General features: G+C 39.8%; 1 protein-coding gene across 1 annotated transcript; it reads left to right on the top strand.

Annotated features, from left to right (window-relative positions):
- On the top strand, nt 1–11251 carry LOC114515895 (protein mono-ADP-ribosyltransferase PARP14-like). Its single transcript, XM_028535214.1, has 13 exons — nt 1–187; nt 1366–1457; nt 1651–1879; nt 2063–2305; nt 2394–2645; nt 2745–3655; nt 3980–4438; nt 4588–4860; nt 7530–7751; nt 7825–8056; nt 8158–9201; nt 9674–10000; nt 10525–11251. The coding sequence occupies exons 1-13, from the start codon at nt 1–3 to the stop codon at nt 10809–10811; spliced, it is 4758 nt and encodes a 1585-aa protein (XP_028391015.1). The 3' UTR covers nt 10812–11251.
- Nucleotides 11252–15870: the final 4619 nt, after the last annotated feature.

Raw genomic sequence — 15870 nt, forward strand, 5'->3', positions numbered from 1 at the left:
ATGTCGACGTTCTCAGAGCAGAGTCAGTTTAATTCCAAGCGCACGATTGTTGTGCTAAATGTTCCTTCATGTATCGTTGAAGAAGATTTGATTATTCACTTTCAGAAAGCAAAATATGGAGGCGGTGATGTCGATGATGTTGTGAAAGTTGGAAGCGACGCGTTTGTCACATTTGACTCAGTTGAAGGTATGAATCAGTTTCCTAACCTAAGTCTTTCTCGTCGGACTGAAGTGAGATATTGATGAACGCAGACACCTGTTCCGCATTACTAATAGAATTTTTGTAAAAATATTATGCCGGTCAACAGATACTGTATTTGTATCTGTATCTGTATCTGAATCTGTATGTTAAATAACTTCAAGCACCTGTTTACTGCACAAGGGCTATGCATAGGTTGACGCAACTAGAAATCTCGTTTACTAAAAAGCACCTTTGTTGTCCCAAAAATCGCATTGGAAATTGTACATGTAAAAGAGCTGTTATATCCGCCAGGAAATTAACTTATTTATAGATGCAATCATGAACTTTCTGTTACGTACATTTACATCCTCTCTTATTTTGCATTACTGATTGTCATGAACTAACTCGAATGTAATGAACTAACTCTTAGCTATTACCATTTTTGAGATGCTAATCAATATATTTTTTCTAGCAAGACCTTAACAAAACAAGGCTTCAGCATACACAGAGCTTATAATTGTACCATATTTGGTATTTGTTTAATATATCTTAGCGATCACTTCAGCTTTCATTTGGTATCTTCTTTGCAAGATAGTTTTCCTCATTCAAGGCCTTTCACTCGACCATGGTCGAATACGTCATTTCCCGCTGGACTCGACCATGGTCGTATTTGCCATTTTCCGGCGAATTCGACCATGGTTGTATTTGCCATTTTCCGGCGAATTCGACCATGGTCGTATATTTGCCATTTTCCGGCGAATGTATGACCATGGTCGTATATTTGCCATTTTCCGGCGAATATATGACCATGGTCGTATATTTGCCATTTTCCGGCGAATATATGACCATGGTCGTATATTTGCCATTTTCCGGCGGATATATGACCATGGTGGTATATTTGCCATTTTCCGGCGAATATATGACCATGGTCGTTTATTTGCCATTTTCCGGCGAATATATGACCATGGTCGTATATTTGCCATTTTCCGGCGAACTCGACCATGGTCGTATTTGCCATTTTCCGGCGAACTCGACCAGGGGCGCGGATGCAGAGTTTTAAAAGAGGCACATTCATTTTACCTTAGCAACCACACGAAGAGGAAACTGAAATTTAGACGTACCCCGCTGCCCCCGTGGTTCTGGCGCTCCTGGCCTTTTCGGTGATGAATTCTTCTGTGTTTTAGATGCAAGAAGGGTCCTTAGCCATCCTATGCAAACCATTGAAAATAGGAAGGTTGAAATTCAGAATTATGAAGTATGGTTTACAGAGAAGAAGGTCGCTAATCTCTTTCTATTTATAAACGTATTTCGTTTTGGTAGTTTCTGAAAATCGTTAAAAACTTTACTTGATATTCTAAAAAAGAGTGAAGGGCGTCCTTCCCCCTGGAAAACGCATTTACTCTAAACTATCAAATTTTTTACAGGCCCTTTTGTTAGACCATGTATTTCAACTTGTATTTTTTAAGCAGAAACAAGAAGAAACTGCAGAAGAGAGAGAAGACGGAAGACGTAATGAAGATGAAAATGGAGTGAAAACAATCTTCGTCAGTGGTATTAAGAAAGAGACAACCAAGGACTCGATTTGTTTGTTCTTTGAAAATAAAAGGAGAACAAACGGAGGGGATCTGTGTGAGGGTAAAGAGGGATACAAGAGGATCTCTCCTACCGTTGCCCGTTTAACATTCGTTTCCCCCGAAGGTACGTTTATCCTCTCCTAACTTAACCAATCCAACTTCATCCCTTATCTTCGACACTTTTCATCCTTTTTTACTCACCCATAAACATGCATGCCCGAACAAGGATGATATGAAAAGTAGATTACTGACTATATAGTTGAAATTAGCTACCAACAATAAAACCTTTCGATCTTTACGCTTCTAGATGTGCAAAATATTCTCAGGAAAGCAAATAAAGAAACACTTCAACTGGACGGCAATGTTGTAAACGTCAGCACAGACTACGAACCGACGTATTACAGGAGTGTTCTACTCGCCAAAAACCTTAATCCAAAAACAGGGGAGGAAACGTTGAAGAATTTTGTGGAAGCGACGAAAAATACCGATGTCTGGAAAGTAGTTCTAGGCAAAGATAACAAGGCTATTGTAATTCTAAAAAGTGACATAGGTATTTGTACACATACATATCATTAAAGAATCAGCACATACCTTTCTAGAATATGCCTCACGATGCTAATCATGTATTTTCTATTCAGACGAAGAGCCACAATCAGAGAGTTTTACCAGCGAAATTTCGAGCGACAATTTGGAACTGGAAGAATCTGTTATTTCGCTAGAATTCGCTCCCCTGACAAGAAGCATTCGAGTCACTAATATTCCTCAAGATACGAGTCGGGATGCAATCAAATACAAGTTTAAAAACCCTAAAATTGGAGGTGGCAGGGTGACAGACGTTAAAATGGATGAAAAAAATGGCGTCGCAATAGTTGGCTTTGAGGAGTCTTCGGGTATTTTTTATTGATTGTAAAATCGTTCAAATTTGTCGTTAGTAATCCTGTGTAATGGTGTAAGTGAGTTATGAACTCATTCTACTTTCTCTTTTGTAGTTGTTTCCGAGCTCGTTAAGAGGGAACACAGATTAAATGAAGTTTGTTTAGCCGTCATTCCCTATTACGATGATTTTGAAGAGCGGCCCAAAGTACCTTTAACGTTCGACTTCTCCAGTAACTATCGCGTCAAGCCTTCCGTCATGGACTATATTAAAAACAACAAAGAAATTGAAAAAAAGAAGTTTGATCTTAAGTCGACGGAATATGATGAAGAAAAGTCAATATTTCATTTCACGAAAGAATTCGACGATCATGATCTTGCGAAAAAATTTGAAGCCCTATTGCACGAATTCCTTGACACGTTTGACAAGGACGAAATCAGAATTCCCAAACCTCATTGGAAAAAAGTCAAAGAGACGATTGAAGGCAAACGTGAAGAATTCGACGATGCCGCAGTCGATTTGATCTTTGACAATGATAATTATTCTCTTTCTTTTGTTGGTAAGAAACGGAGCATCGGCGAAAAGAAGCACCTGGTTGAGATGATGATAGATCAATTGACGGCCGAGGCAAACATCGAAACAAGAGATCTGGAGTTGCCTTTGGAGGGCAAAAATAAATTAAGATTCATGAATTTTATTGGTTATTTTGAGAAACTGATGGGGGAATTTCCGGAAATAAAAATTCATGGAATCGATGGCTCTTCTGGTAAATTGTCGCTCGTTGGACGACCAGAGAAAGCACGGGAATTAGAACTACGAATCTTGCAAGATATAATGAAGATCTCCGAGATCGAAGTGCCGTTGAGCCACCGGCAAGTTGCCTTCTTGAAGTTGACTGATTGTCAGCTTGTGAACGAAGAACTCAACCGAGATGACGTCATGTTAATGGTGATAAATACCGAAGGGCGTGATGCAAAAGACTCACAAGCGAAGTTATTTTCCTTGAGAAAATATGACACTGGAAAGGTAGGGCGTAATTTCATATATTTTAATGAAATGTAGAGCAGTCGGAACCGGCTACACTTGGGTCCCATTACTAATCCCATTTCTTTTCCTGACCAATGAAATTAATCAGAGAAAGTGCCCTGTTTAAAAGTGCATTTTTTTACCAAATTCATTATCAAAGCCAACTAGAGCTTTCTCTCGCAATAACCACATTTAATCAGCTTCCAACAGGCCGTATAATTTTGGTAATCTTCTCAATGGAAGCAGAAAATTAAAGGTACTCAGCTACTACAATTGCATGATGTCTTTCTTTTGATGTCTCTCTTTGGTTCTACTTTATTTCAGGCGAAGTTGCTGAAAGAGAAGGTAAAAACGAAAACATCAGAGACGTGTGTAGAAGTGGACGAAAAAACGGCAGAGATTCTAACAAAGTCGGGGAAACTACAACGATTCACGGAAGAAATGTCGAGAAAACAAGTGCTAATCGACTCTACTGATCCTTGTAATATTTGGATAGTTTGTGAAAGATCCAGGATTTCTAACGTCGAACGAGAACTGGGAAGTTTGACCGATGAGAAAAAAATCTCAAGTGAAATATTCAAACTCAGGGATCCGATGAAATATCGTTTCCTTAAGGAGCATTGCTTTGATAATCAAATTAAAAAACACGAGAAACGTTTGGAAAAAGAAGGCGTTTCTGTTAACAAAACTCGCTTTAATACAATTGAAGTGATAGGAACACCACTTGGGAGAAAACAAATGATGGAACTTCTCAGTTATCTGGCTAAAAGTATTGAATCCAGAGTATGTACATCACGTGTCCTTACAATATATTTCTTGCTTTTTACTGGACTACTAGTGCACAAAAATGCAATGTTTGGAGGTGATTATGTGGTTATATTCAGCAAGATTTTCTCGGCCTAATGTGAGCTCTCTGTTCTTTTTTTAAAAAGGTTTATCACCTGACTGAACCGGGAATGAAAAAGCAAATGAGTGTAGAGGCAACAAAGGCAATTATTTCCGGGATTGAAAAAGATCATAGATGTGTTATTAAACGAGGAAATGATGAAAGCGCTGTACTGGGACATGGGATGATCGCAAAGTCTAGTGGTGTGGCAGAAATGAACTTGCCCTACGCTTCCATGTGTTTCGTAAACGATAAGCAAGTGAAAATGTCCTCTGGACAAACGATATCCATAGTTGTAGGAGATTTAGCACAACAAAAGGTATTTTTGAGTTCCTGAGGAACTACAATGGTTTAGTGAACATGCTCGAATACGTTGTTTTCTGGCCGACTCGACCATGCTCGAATATGCCGTTTTCGGCGAACTCGACCATGGTAGAATACGCCATTTTTCGGCGGACTCAACCATGGTCGAAAACGCCGTTTTCTGGCGGACTCGACCATGGTCAAATTAGTCGTTTTCCGGCGAACTCGCCCATGGTCAAATTAGTCGTTTTCCGGCGAACTCGACCCTGGTCAAATTAGTCGTTTTCCGGCGAACTCGACCCTGGTCAAATTAGTTGTTTTCCGGCGAACTCGACCATGGTCGCGAGTTAGTCGTTTTCCGGCGAACTCGACCATGGTCGAATTAGTCGTTTTCCGGCGAACTCGACCATGGTCGAATTAGTCGTTTTCCAGCGAACTCGACCATGGTCGAATTAGTCGTTTTCCAGCGAACTCGACCATGGTCGAGTTAGTCGTTTTCCGGCGAACTCGACCATGGTCGAGTTAGTCGTTTTCCGGCGAACTCGACCATGGTCGAGTTAGTCGTTTTCCAGCGAACTCGACCATGGTCGAGTTAGTCGTTTTCCAGCGAACTCGACCATGGTCGAGTTAGTCGTTTTCCGGCGAACTCGACCATGGTCGAGTTAGTCGTTTTCCGGCGAACTCGACCATGGTCGAGTTAGTCGTTTTCCGGCGAACTCGACCATGGTCGAATTAGTCGTTTTCCGGCGAACTCGACCATGGTCGAGTTAGTCGTTTTCCGGCGAACTCGACCATGGTCCAATTAGTCGTTTTCCAGCGAACTCGACCATGGTCGAATTAGTCGTTTTCCGGCGAACTCGACCCTGGTCAAATTAGTCGTTTTCCGGCGAACTCGACCCTGGTCAAATTAGTTGTTTTCCAGCGAACTCGACCATGGTCGCGAGTTAGTCGTTTTCCGGCGAACTCGACCATGGTCGAATTAGTCGTTTTCCGGCGAACTCGACCATGGTCGAATTAGTCGTTTTCCAGCGAACTCGACCATGGTCGAGTTAGTCGTTTTCCGGCGAACTCGACCATGGTCGAGTTAGTCGTTTTCCGGCGAACTCGACCATGGTCGAGTTAGTCGTTTTCCAGCGAACTCGACCAGGTCGAGTTAGTCGTTTTCCAGCGAACTCGACCATGGTCGAATTAGTCGTTTTCCAGCGAACTCGACCATGGTCGAGTTAGTCGTTTTCCAGCGAACTCGACCATGGTCGAGTTAGTCGTTTTCCAGCGAACTCGACCATGGTCGAGTTAGTCGTTTTCCGGCGAACTCGACCATGGTCGAGTTAGTCGTTTTCCGGCGAACTCGACCATGGTCGAATTAGTCGTTTTCCGGCGAACTCGACCATGGTCGAGTTAGTCGTTTTCCGGCGAACTCGACCATGGTCGAGTTAGTCGTTTTCCGGCGAACTCGACCATGGTCCAATTAGTCGTTTTCCGGCGAACTCGACCATGGTCGAATTAGTCGTTTTCCGGCGAACTCGACCATGGTAGAATTAGTCGTTTTCCGGCGAACTCGACCATGGTCGAATTAGTCGTTTTCCAGCGAACTCGACCATGGTCGAATTAGTCGTTTTCCAGCGAACTCGACCATGGTCGAGTTAGTCGTTTTCCAGCGAACTCGACCATGGTCGAGTTAGTCGTTTTCCAGCGAACTCGACCATGGTCGAGTTAGTCGTTTTCCGGCGAACTCGACCATGGTCGAGTTAGTCGTTTTCCGGCGAACTCGACCATGGTCGAATTAGTCGTTTTCCGGCGAACTCGACCATGGTCGAGTTAGTCGTTTCCGGCGAACTCGACCATGGTCGAGTTAGTCGTTTTCCGGCGAACTCGACCATGGTCCAATTAGTCGTTTTCCGGCGAACTCGACCATGGTCGAATTAGTCGTTTTCCGGCGAACTCGACCATGGTAGAATTAGTCGTTTTCCGGCGAACTCGACCATGGTCGAATTAGTCGTTTTCCAGCGAACTCGACCATGGTCGAATTAGTCGTTTTCCAGCGAACTCGACCATGGTCGAGTTAGTCGTTTTCCGGCGAACTCGACCATGGTCGAGTTAGTCGTTTTCCGGCGAACTCGACCATGGTCGAGTTAGTCGTTTTCCGGCGAACTCGACCATGGTCGAGTTAGTCGTTTTCCAGCGAACTCGACCATGGTCGAGTTAGTCGTTTTCCGGCGAACTCGACCATGGTCCAATTAGTCGTTTTCCGGAGAACTCGACCATGGTCGAATTAGTTGTTTTCCGGCGAACTCGACCATGGTCGAATTAGTCGTTTTCCGGCGAACTCGACCATGGTCGAGTTAGTCGTTTTCCGGCGAACTCGACCATGGTCGAATTAGTCGTTTTCCAGCGAACTCGACCATGGTCGAATTAGTCGTTTTCCGGCGAACTCGACCATGGTCGAATTAGTCGTTTTCCGGCGAACTCGACCATGGTCGAATTAGTCGTTTTTCGGTGAAGTCGACCATGGTCGAATTAGTCGTTTTCCGGCGAACTCGACCATGGTCGAATTAGTCGTTTTCCGGCGAACTCGACAATCGAATTAGTGATGAGAAATTTGACTTATCCACCGTTTAAGCTAAACGGACTTGATACAGCCGACCCCGGTCTTCGTGTAATTTATCTATTTCTTATTTCTTCAAGGTCGATGTAATTGTAAATTCAAGCGATGAAAAAGTCAATTTGAAGGCGACCCCTTGTGGTAAGGCGTTGCTGAATGTGGCTGGCGATGAACTATTGACTGAGTGTCAGAAAATTGGACTTCTTGAGTTAGGGGATTTGGCGTTAACTGGACCAGCAAAACTCAACTGTAAATTCGTGTTTCATGTTCGCGCATCTCCCTACGAATGCGGCAGAGGTGTTTTGGTAATGATTCAGATTCGCTTTGGGCCACTTTCAAGTACAATTTATTATATTCAATTCAAATTTTTTTTTATAGGTTCTTCAAAACATCATTAAAAAATGTCTGGCGGAAATGGGGGGGAAGAATTTGACATCCATAGCGTTCCCAGCCATCGGCTCGGGGAATTTAGGTTTCCCGCGTCGAGTAGTCACAGAGATTCTTTTTAAAGAAATGACTGACTTCTTCACAATGTTTCCAAAATCGCCGATCAACGACATTCGTTTTGTGGCGTACAGTAAAGACCAAGGAACGATTGGCGAATTTCTAGGTTTGTACTTCCAAGCAATTTATAGCACACATTAACTCAAGACTTCATAAACTCAGCCTATAGTCACTATTAAGAAGTACTGTACGATTATTCTTTAATAGGTGCTGTCCAAGAAATCAAGAGTATGACTATATCCTCTGCAGGAAAGAACGTGCCAATTTCAACGGTTTCAACGCCCGCGGCCGTGAATGATAATCCTGCAACAACCGCACCCTCTGGGGCAAACAATGTCACTACAAATGAGAAACCAGACGGAACGTTAGAACTTTGTTTTGGAACTAAGAATCTCACAGTTCAAATTGTCTGCGCTGACATCAGCAAAGAAACGACTGACCTCATTATGCACGTGATCAATCAAGGTTTGTCCTTCCAGGGTGGAGTGGGAAAAGCGCTGATAATTGCGGGGGGCGATAGCATCGTTGAAGAAACTCGGGCGCTCGGAAAGCCAGCTCCTTTTTCAACGCTGTACACAAAAGCGGGAAGCCTAGCTGTCAACCAAATCGCTCACGTGATCGCACCAGCCTCTATTTCATACACGGAGCTGAAGAAATGCCTGGATAATTTTTTCGCCGATGTGTCAGCGAAAAATATTGCCAAGATTTCGCTATCTGCCATCGGCGCGGGTGCGATGGGCTTCTCAGAGACGCAATCGGCTGCTTTGATATTTGATAACTTGTTGAAGATTGCCAACACAACTAGCGGGAGCTTGAATCTAGTACGCATAGTTATTCTTGAGAAAATAAAGTGTATAAGATTCAAAGATGCAGCCAAGGCTTTTTTTGCCTCTGGTGGTGCGGTCAGTGGTTCCACCCTGCAAAAAGCCTGGATTCCAACAACAGGAGGCCAGGACACATCAGTCACAATCTATTCTGATGATCGTAGAACATGTGACAGAGCCTGGGGTGAATTGAGAAAAAATATGAAGGAAAATATCAAGGAAATTAATGTTCCAGATGACAACATAAAAAAGTTTACTGACGGACATATTGGTCGGTTGGTTCAACTGGAGCGGCGTTTTGATGTCAAGATCAAAGTGGATCAGACCAACGGATCTATTACCATCATTGGACATCATGCAGATATTTCAACTATCCAGGAAGAGATACGCAGGATGATAATAGAGATCTTAAAAAAGGATATCTCTGGTAAATACTTGCCATTAATTCCTTTCCGTAGTATGAATTTTAAAAAATGCACGGTGTTGAGACTAGCCGTGTTTATGCGCCGCGTGACGGCCTTTGGTTTCACCGATGGAACAGAAAATGTCTAAAAACGAAATTTTATCCAATCGACTTCTAAAAAGACCAGAACTGCTGCAACCTTTGACAGCTCATCATACACATTTGACAACTGTGAGGGCCATTTTAAGGCTTAATGTACACAAAAGGTTATTTAAAATTCAATTCAGACGACTCGTTTTTACCATGTGCAAGTTTCAAATCTTTTGTGCAATTCGTATTTTGTTGAACATTTATAAATCTTTTTGCTCGCCAAATTTGAAGTTTAAGAATTATGAATTTCGGCTAAGTCATACCAATTTGCATGCGGTGTCCCAATAAAGCTTCTAGCTACAGCTCTATGGCTTCTGTATACCTTATCAGGAAACTCTTTTTTTAGTTTCACAACCTTCAACAAAACTTCCGTCACATTGGGACACCTCGCTGAATGCCAAGGTTAACAGGGTTAAACTTGTGGCCAGCAGTAAAGAATACAAAGACGTTGAAACGGAATTCAGAAAAACTGTTCCGAATCAAATTGTCTCCATCGAAAGAGTGCAGAATAAGGAACAGTATGAACTGTATGATTTGAAACGCAGAGCGATGATGGCAAAATATGGCAGCAATTTCGCAGGAAAGGAAAAGATGTTGTTTCATGGAACTCCGCCACAAAATGTTGATAAAATCAACTATGGTGGATTGAACAGGAGTTTTGCAGTTTCTGGTGGTAAGATTTACTTTGTTGCGACGCAGAAATTTATATTGATATATATACGATATTCTATAGTACACAAGGTAGTGGCTTGGGGAAAGTTCAACATATGGGGCCGGTTGTATCAAGTCCGTTTAGCTAAAACGGTGGATAAGTTCAAAATAGAAAGCAAGCCTGCCGTTTTATTCAACAAGCGAACAAAATATTTTTGACCTTAATACAAAACTACTGCATGTTTACAACTACATAGTACACTCAGTGCATAGTATTCAAGTTGACTCATTCAAGAGAGTTGTAAAAGTGTTATTTAATTTTGATTTATCCACCGTTTAAGCTAAACGGACTTGATACAACCGGCCCATACTGCCATAGTCTTTACTATTCTGAGGAAAGAAAAGGTCAGAGATATTACTTAGCTACATGGCATTTGAATATGTTCTATTGAGAACATTACTGCCCCGATTTTTTTATACACATTCTATAGCTTCACCAATGATGCGCGTACCGGCCATTTAATACATATTTTTGGTCTTTTATAGCCTCTCATGGTCAAGGTGTATACTTCGCCAGAGACGCCAGTTATTCCGTGAGCACGCGCTACTCACCTCCAGATCCTCAAACAGGACTTCGGTACATGTATTACGTCAACGTTCTGGTAGGAGAGTATGCGGTGGGTAACTCTGGTATGAAAGTGGCGCCTACAAAGAGTACGGCGAATCCCAACGAAAAATTCGACTCCGTAGTAGACAATCTTACAAACCCAGTAATGTATATTCTGTTTCAAGATTACGACTATTATCCAGAGTACTTGATCACTTTTAAATAGCCGGTTGACATTCAATGAAGTAATCTATAATTGAAAGAATCGATTATGCATAAAGCAGCCGACTATCGAGGTATCTCTTCCCGATTATTGTTTACTTGATCCACAACTTAATCTATACATTGAATAAGAACATAACTAATATCAAAGAGAAAAATCGTGACCGTGACGAACATGCACCCAAATTGGCAAATTCATCAGTTCGTTTTTTAATTTTCTAAAGTTATCAATAAGAATTAAACACTCAAGTTAGTGTAGTCATTGCTGAACAATCGTCTAGCGGCTACCGTACGCGTTTTATCAGCCGGATTGACGCGAGTTCCTCTTAACTGTATTGCGCAGTAATTGTTTGTGGTTAGCGCGGTCGTTCAAGCCCTCGCAGTGTCAAAAATATATGTTGCGAATTCTTATTTAATTTCGAAGTCCTGAAAGAAAGGATTAAAAAAGGGGCTTACCCCTTACCATTTTGGTCAATTTTGACCACTTTTTGAACTGTTCAAAACGAGTCTTAAAATGCTAAAAATGGCTTCTTCAGACTAATATCTTTCATTTTAGAGCACATTTGGTTAGTTTTCAGAACAATGAAAAAGTAGTCAAAATTGGCCAAAATGGTAAGGCTAATTACCCTTACCATTTTGGTCAATTTTGACGACTTTTTCAACTGTTCAAAAACTGTCTTAAAATGCTAAAAATGGCTTGCTAAGACTAATATCTTTCATTTTAGAGCATATTTGGTTGATTTTTGAAAAGTTGAAAAAGTCGTCAAAATTGACCAAAATGGTAAGGCTTACCCCTTACCATTTTGGTCAATTTTGACGACTTTTTGAACTTTTCAAGAACTGTTTTAAAATGCTAAAAATGAATTCCTGAGACTAATATCTTTCATTTTAGAGCATTTTGAGACACTTTTTGAAAAGTTGAAAAAGTCGTCAAAATTGACCAAAATGGTAAGGCTTACCCCTTACCATTTTGGTCAATTTTGACGACTTTTTGAACTTTTCAAGAACTGTTTTAAAATGCTAAAAATGAATTCCTAAGACTAATATCTTTCATTTTAGAGCATTTTGAGACACTTTTTGAAAAGTTGAAAAAGTCGTCAAAATTGACCAAAATGGTAAGGCTTACCCCTTACCATTTTGTTCACTTTTGACGACATTTTGAATTATTCAAAAAGGGTCTTAAAATGCTAAAAATGGCTTTCTAAGACTAATACCTTTCATTTTAGAGCATATTTGGTTGGTTTTTGGAACTTTGAAAAATCGTCAAAATTGACCAAAATGGTAAGGCTTACCCCTTACCATTTTGGTCAATCTTGACGACTTTTTCAACTGTTCAAAAACTGTCTTAAAATGCTAAAAATGAATTCCTAAGACTAATATCTTTCATTTTAGAGCACATTTGGTTAGTTTTTGGAACATTGAGAATTCGGTAATTTTGCGTTCAAGTTTTAAAATGTATTATTTTATGTTAAGTATCAACACACTACGGTGGCTTAGTGGTTAAGGCTACCGCCCTACCAGGTTATGAGCGTAGGTTCGAATCCTGCCAGGGAAAGTGCAATTTTTCCCACCTAAGTTGCTATTTAATTTAAAATTCTGCGAATAGGATTAAGTAAATAAAGAACAAGAGCTTTTGATACATAAATGTTGCTGTGGCCCAGTGGTTAAGGCTACGGCTACTAGGTTTTAAACCTAGGTTCGAATCCGGCGTGGGAAAGGTTCGATTTTTCCCACCAAAATTATTCTTTAATTTAAACTTCATCGAAAAGGATTAGGTCAAATAGAGAACAATAGCTTTCGACAAATGACCCGGTAGTGTAGTGGTTTAGACGTTCGTCTCTCAATCCGAGGACTAACGTTTCAACTCCTGGCAATGCAACAAAATTAGCCTGAAAAATATCGGTGTGATTTGGAATGTTTAAAACAGTTAAAAGACTTCTCGGCCTTTGCAAAAGACCGTAAATTGAAAAAATTTGAAATATAAAAACCAAAAAAAATTATCGCCTTCAAAAGTACCTGGAAATTGAAAAAAAAGCAGCACAAGTAAAAAAGTTTTAAAAACACGTGTCTTCTAAAAAGCCTGAAAATGAAGAAAGTCAGACGGGAAGAAAAATTAACAATTTCCCGCTTTTAAAAAACTCATGTTTACTTACCTTAATTTTTTTTCACGAAAATTTGACAGGATGGTTTTCTCGAGCGTGAAAAAATTTAATTTTTTTCACTTTTTTGAAATTCTCTTAGATTTTTTTTTGACGAATAAGTATTTTGTCTTGGGCTCTGTGTCTGTCTTGGGCTACCTGTGTCTAGCTTGACACAGGTAGCCCAAGACATAATACTTCTTCTTCAAAAAAAAATCTCGGAGAATTATAAAAAATTAAAAAAACCTTTTTGAAGAAGAAGTATTATGTCTTGGGCTACTGTGTCAAGCTAGACACAGGTAGCCCAAGACAGACACAGGTAGCCCAAGACATAATACTTCTTCTTCAAAAAGGTTTTTTCACTTTTTTGAAATTCTCCGAGATTTTTTTTAAGAAGAAGTATTATGTCTTGGGCTACCTGTGTCAAGCCAGACACAGGTCGCCCAAGACAGACACAGGTAGCCCAAGACAAAATACTTATTCGTCAAAAAAAATCTAAGAGAATTTCAAAAAAGTGAAAAAAATTAAATTTTTTCACGCTCGAGAAAATCACCCTGTCAAATTTTCTTGAAAAAAAATTAAGGTAAGTAAACATGAGTTTTTTAAAAGCGGGAAATTGTTAATTTTTTTCCGTCTGACTTATTTCATTTTCAGGGTTTTTAGAAGACATGTGTTTTTAAAATTTTTTACTTGTGCTTTTTTTTCAATTTCCAGGTACTTTTGAAGGCGATAATTTTTTTTGGTTTTTATATTTCAAATTTTTTTCAATTTACGGTCTTTTGCAAAGGCCGAGAAGTCTTTTAACTGTTTTAAACATTCCAAATCACACCGAAATTTTTCAGGCTAATTTTGTTGCATTGCCAGGAGTTGAAACGTTAGTCCTCGGATTGAGAGACGAACGTCTGAACCACTACACTACCGGGTCATTTGTCGAAAGCTATTGTTCTCTATTTGACCTAATTCTTTTCGATTAAGTTTAAATTAAAGAATAATTTTGGTGGGAAAAATCGAACCTTTCCCACGTCGGGTTCGAACCTAGGTTTATAACCTGGTAGCCGTAGCCTTAACCACTGGGCCACAGCAACATTTATATATCAAAAGCTCTTGTTCTTTATTTAGTTAATCCTATTCGCAGAATTTTAAATTAAATAGCAACTTAGGTGGGAAAAATTGCACTTTTCCTGGCAGGATTCGAACCTACGCTCATAACCTGGTAGGGCGGTAGCCTTAACCACTAGGCCACCGTAGTGTGTTGATACTTAACATAAAATAATACATTTTAAAACTTGAACGCAAAATTACCGAATTCTCAATGTTCCAAAAACCAACCAAATATGCTCTAAGATGAAAGGTATTAGTCTTAGGAATTCATTTTTAGCATTTTAAAACAGTTTTTGAACAGTTCAAAAAGTCTTCAAGATTGACCAAAATGGTAAGGGGTAAGCCTTACCATTTTGGTCAATTTTGACGACTTTTTCAACTTTTCAAAAATCAACCAAATATGCTCTAAAAGAGGGTACCTAAATATCGAGGCAGGATTCAAGTCAGGACTCAAGTCAGGACTCGAGTCAGGACTCGAGCCAAGGACTCGAGCCGACAAGCTACGATTTAATGACTCATTTACGTCTTGCTGATGGAAACTTCTATTGCCGTCTTTCCCGCGTGCCTGTTGGCGTAAGCGGGTTCTTCCCAGTTTAATGGTTATTCCCAGTTTAATGGTTCTTCCCGTGTGCGGACAAATTTTAAGCGCTTTTGTTCATTCGTTCCAGAATAAAGTGCCACGAATGAACAAAAGCGCTTAAAATTTGTCCGCACAAGAGAAAAATTTGCTTACGCCAACAGCCACGAGTGATTATTAGCTCGGCTAGTTGCTCTCGTGTGCGGCAGGTTTTAAGTAGACTAGAATTTTTCCGAATTCGTTAAATGTGATTATTTATGATACCATTTTTTGAGTCCACAATTTTTAAATCGCTAAATGAATTCAAAAACAGAACTTTGCAAAACGTCTAGTTAGTCAGCAACATTGTATTGGTCGCATAGCGTTAGAAAGGCTAATTCTTTTACCATTACGGTGCATGCACCATTAAATCGTAAAAATTTGAAAGTTAAAACAATGGATAATAGAAATACAATGTGTTTTTATTCTCCATGCCATGGTCAGAAATGAAAATTAACGATTTGCATCCGATATTTTGGACAGCAATTACCTGTTGGTTACGAGTTATGTTACCCCCAATTTTTATTTCATAAAATGATTTATTATAAAATCAACTATATGTCATCCAAATATGGCGGATTGGTCGCATTGCGTGAGAAAGGTTAATTGACTCGAGTCCTTGACTCGAGTCCTTGACTCGAGTCCTGGCTCGAGTCCTGGCTCGAGTCCTGCCTTGAATCCTGACTCAAGCAATAGTATATCTCGCTCTAAAATGAAAGATATTAGTCTTAGGAATTCATTTTTAGCATTTTAAAACAGTTCTTGAAAAGTTCAAAAAGTCGTCAAAATTGACCAAAATGGTAAGGGTAAGCCTTACCATTTTGGTCAATTTTGACGACTTTTTCAACTTTTCAAAAAGTGTCTCAAAATGCTCTAAAATGAAAGATATTAGTCTTAGGAATTCATTTTTAGCATTTTAAAACAGTTCTTGAAAAGTTCAAAAAGTCGTCAAAATTGACCAAAATGGTAAGGGGTAAGCCTTACCATTTTGGTCAATTTTGACGACTTTTTCAACTTTTCAAAAAGTGTCTCCAAATGCTCTAAAATGAAAGATATTAGTCTTAGGAATTCGTTTTTAGCATTTTAAAACAGTTCTTGACTTTTTCAACTTTTCAAAAAGTGTTTCAAAATGCTCTAAAATGAAAGATATTAGTCTTAGGAATTCATTTTTAGCATTTTAAAACAGTTCTTGAAAAGTTCAAAAAGTC

Source organism: Dendronephthya gigantea, unplaced genomic scaffold, assembly GCF_004324835.1.
Source record: "Dendronephthya gigantea isolate DGI-Jeju-01 unplaced genomic scaffold, DenGig_1.0 000005F, whole genome shotgun sequence".
In the NCBI taxonomy this organism is placed as follows: domain Eukaryota; kingdom Metazoa; phylum Cnidaria; class Anthozoa; order Malacalcyonacea; family Nephtheidae; genus Dendronephthya; species Dendronephthya gigantea.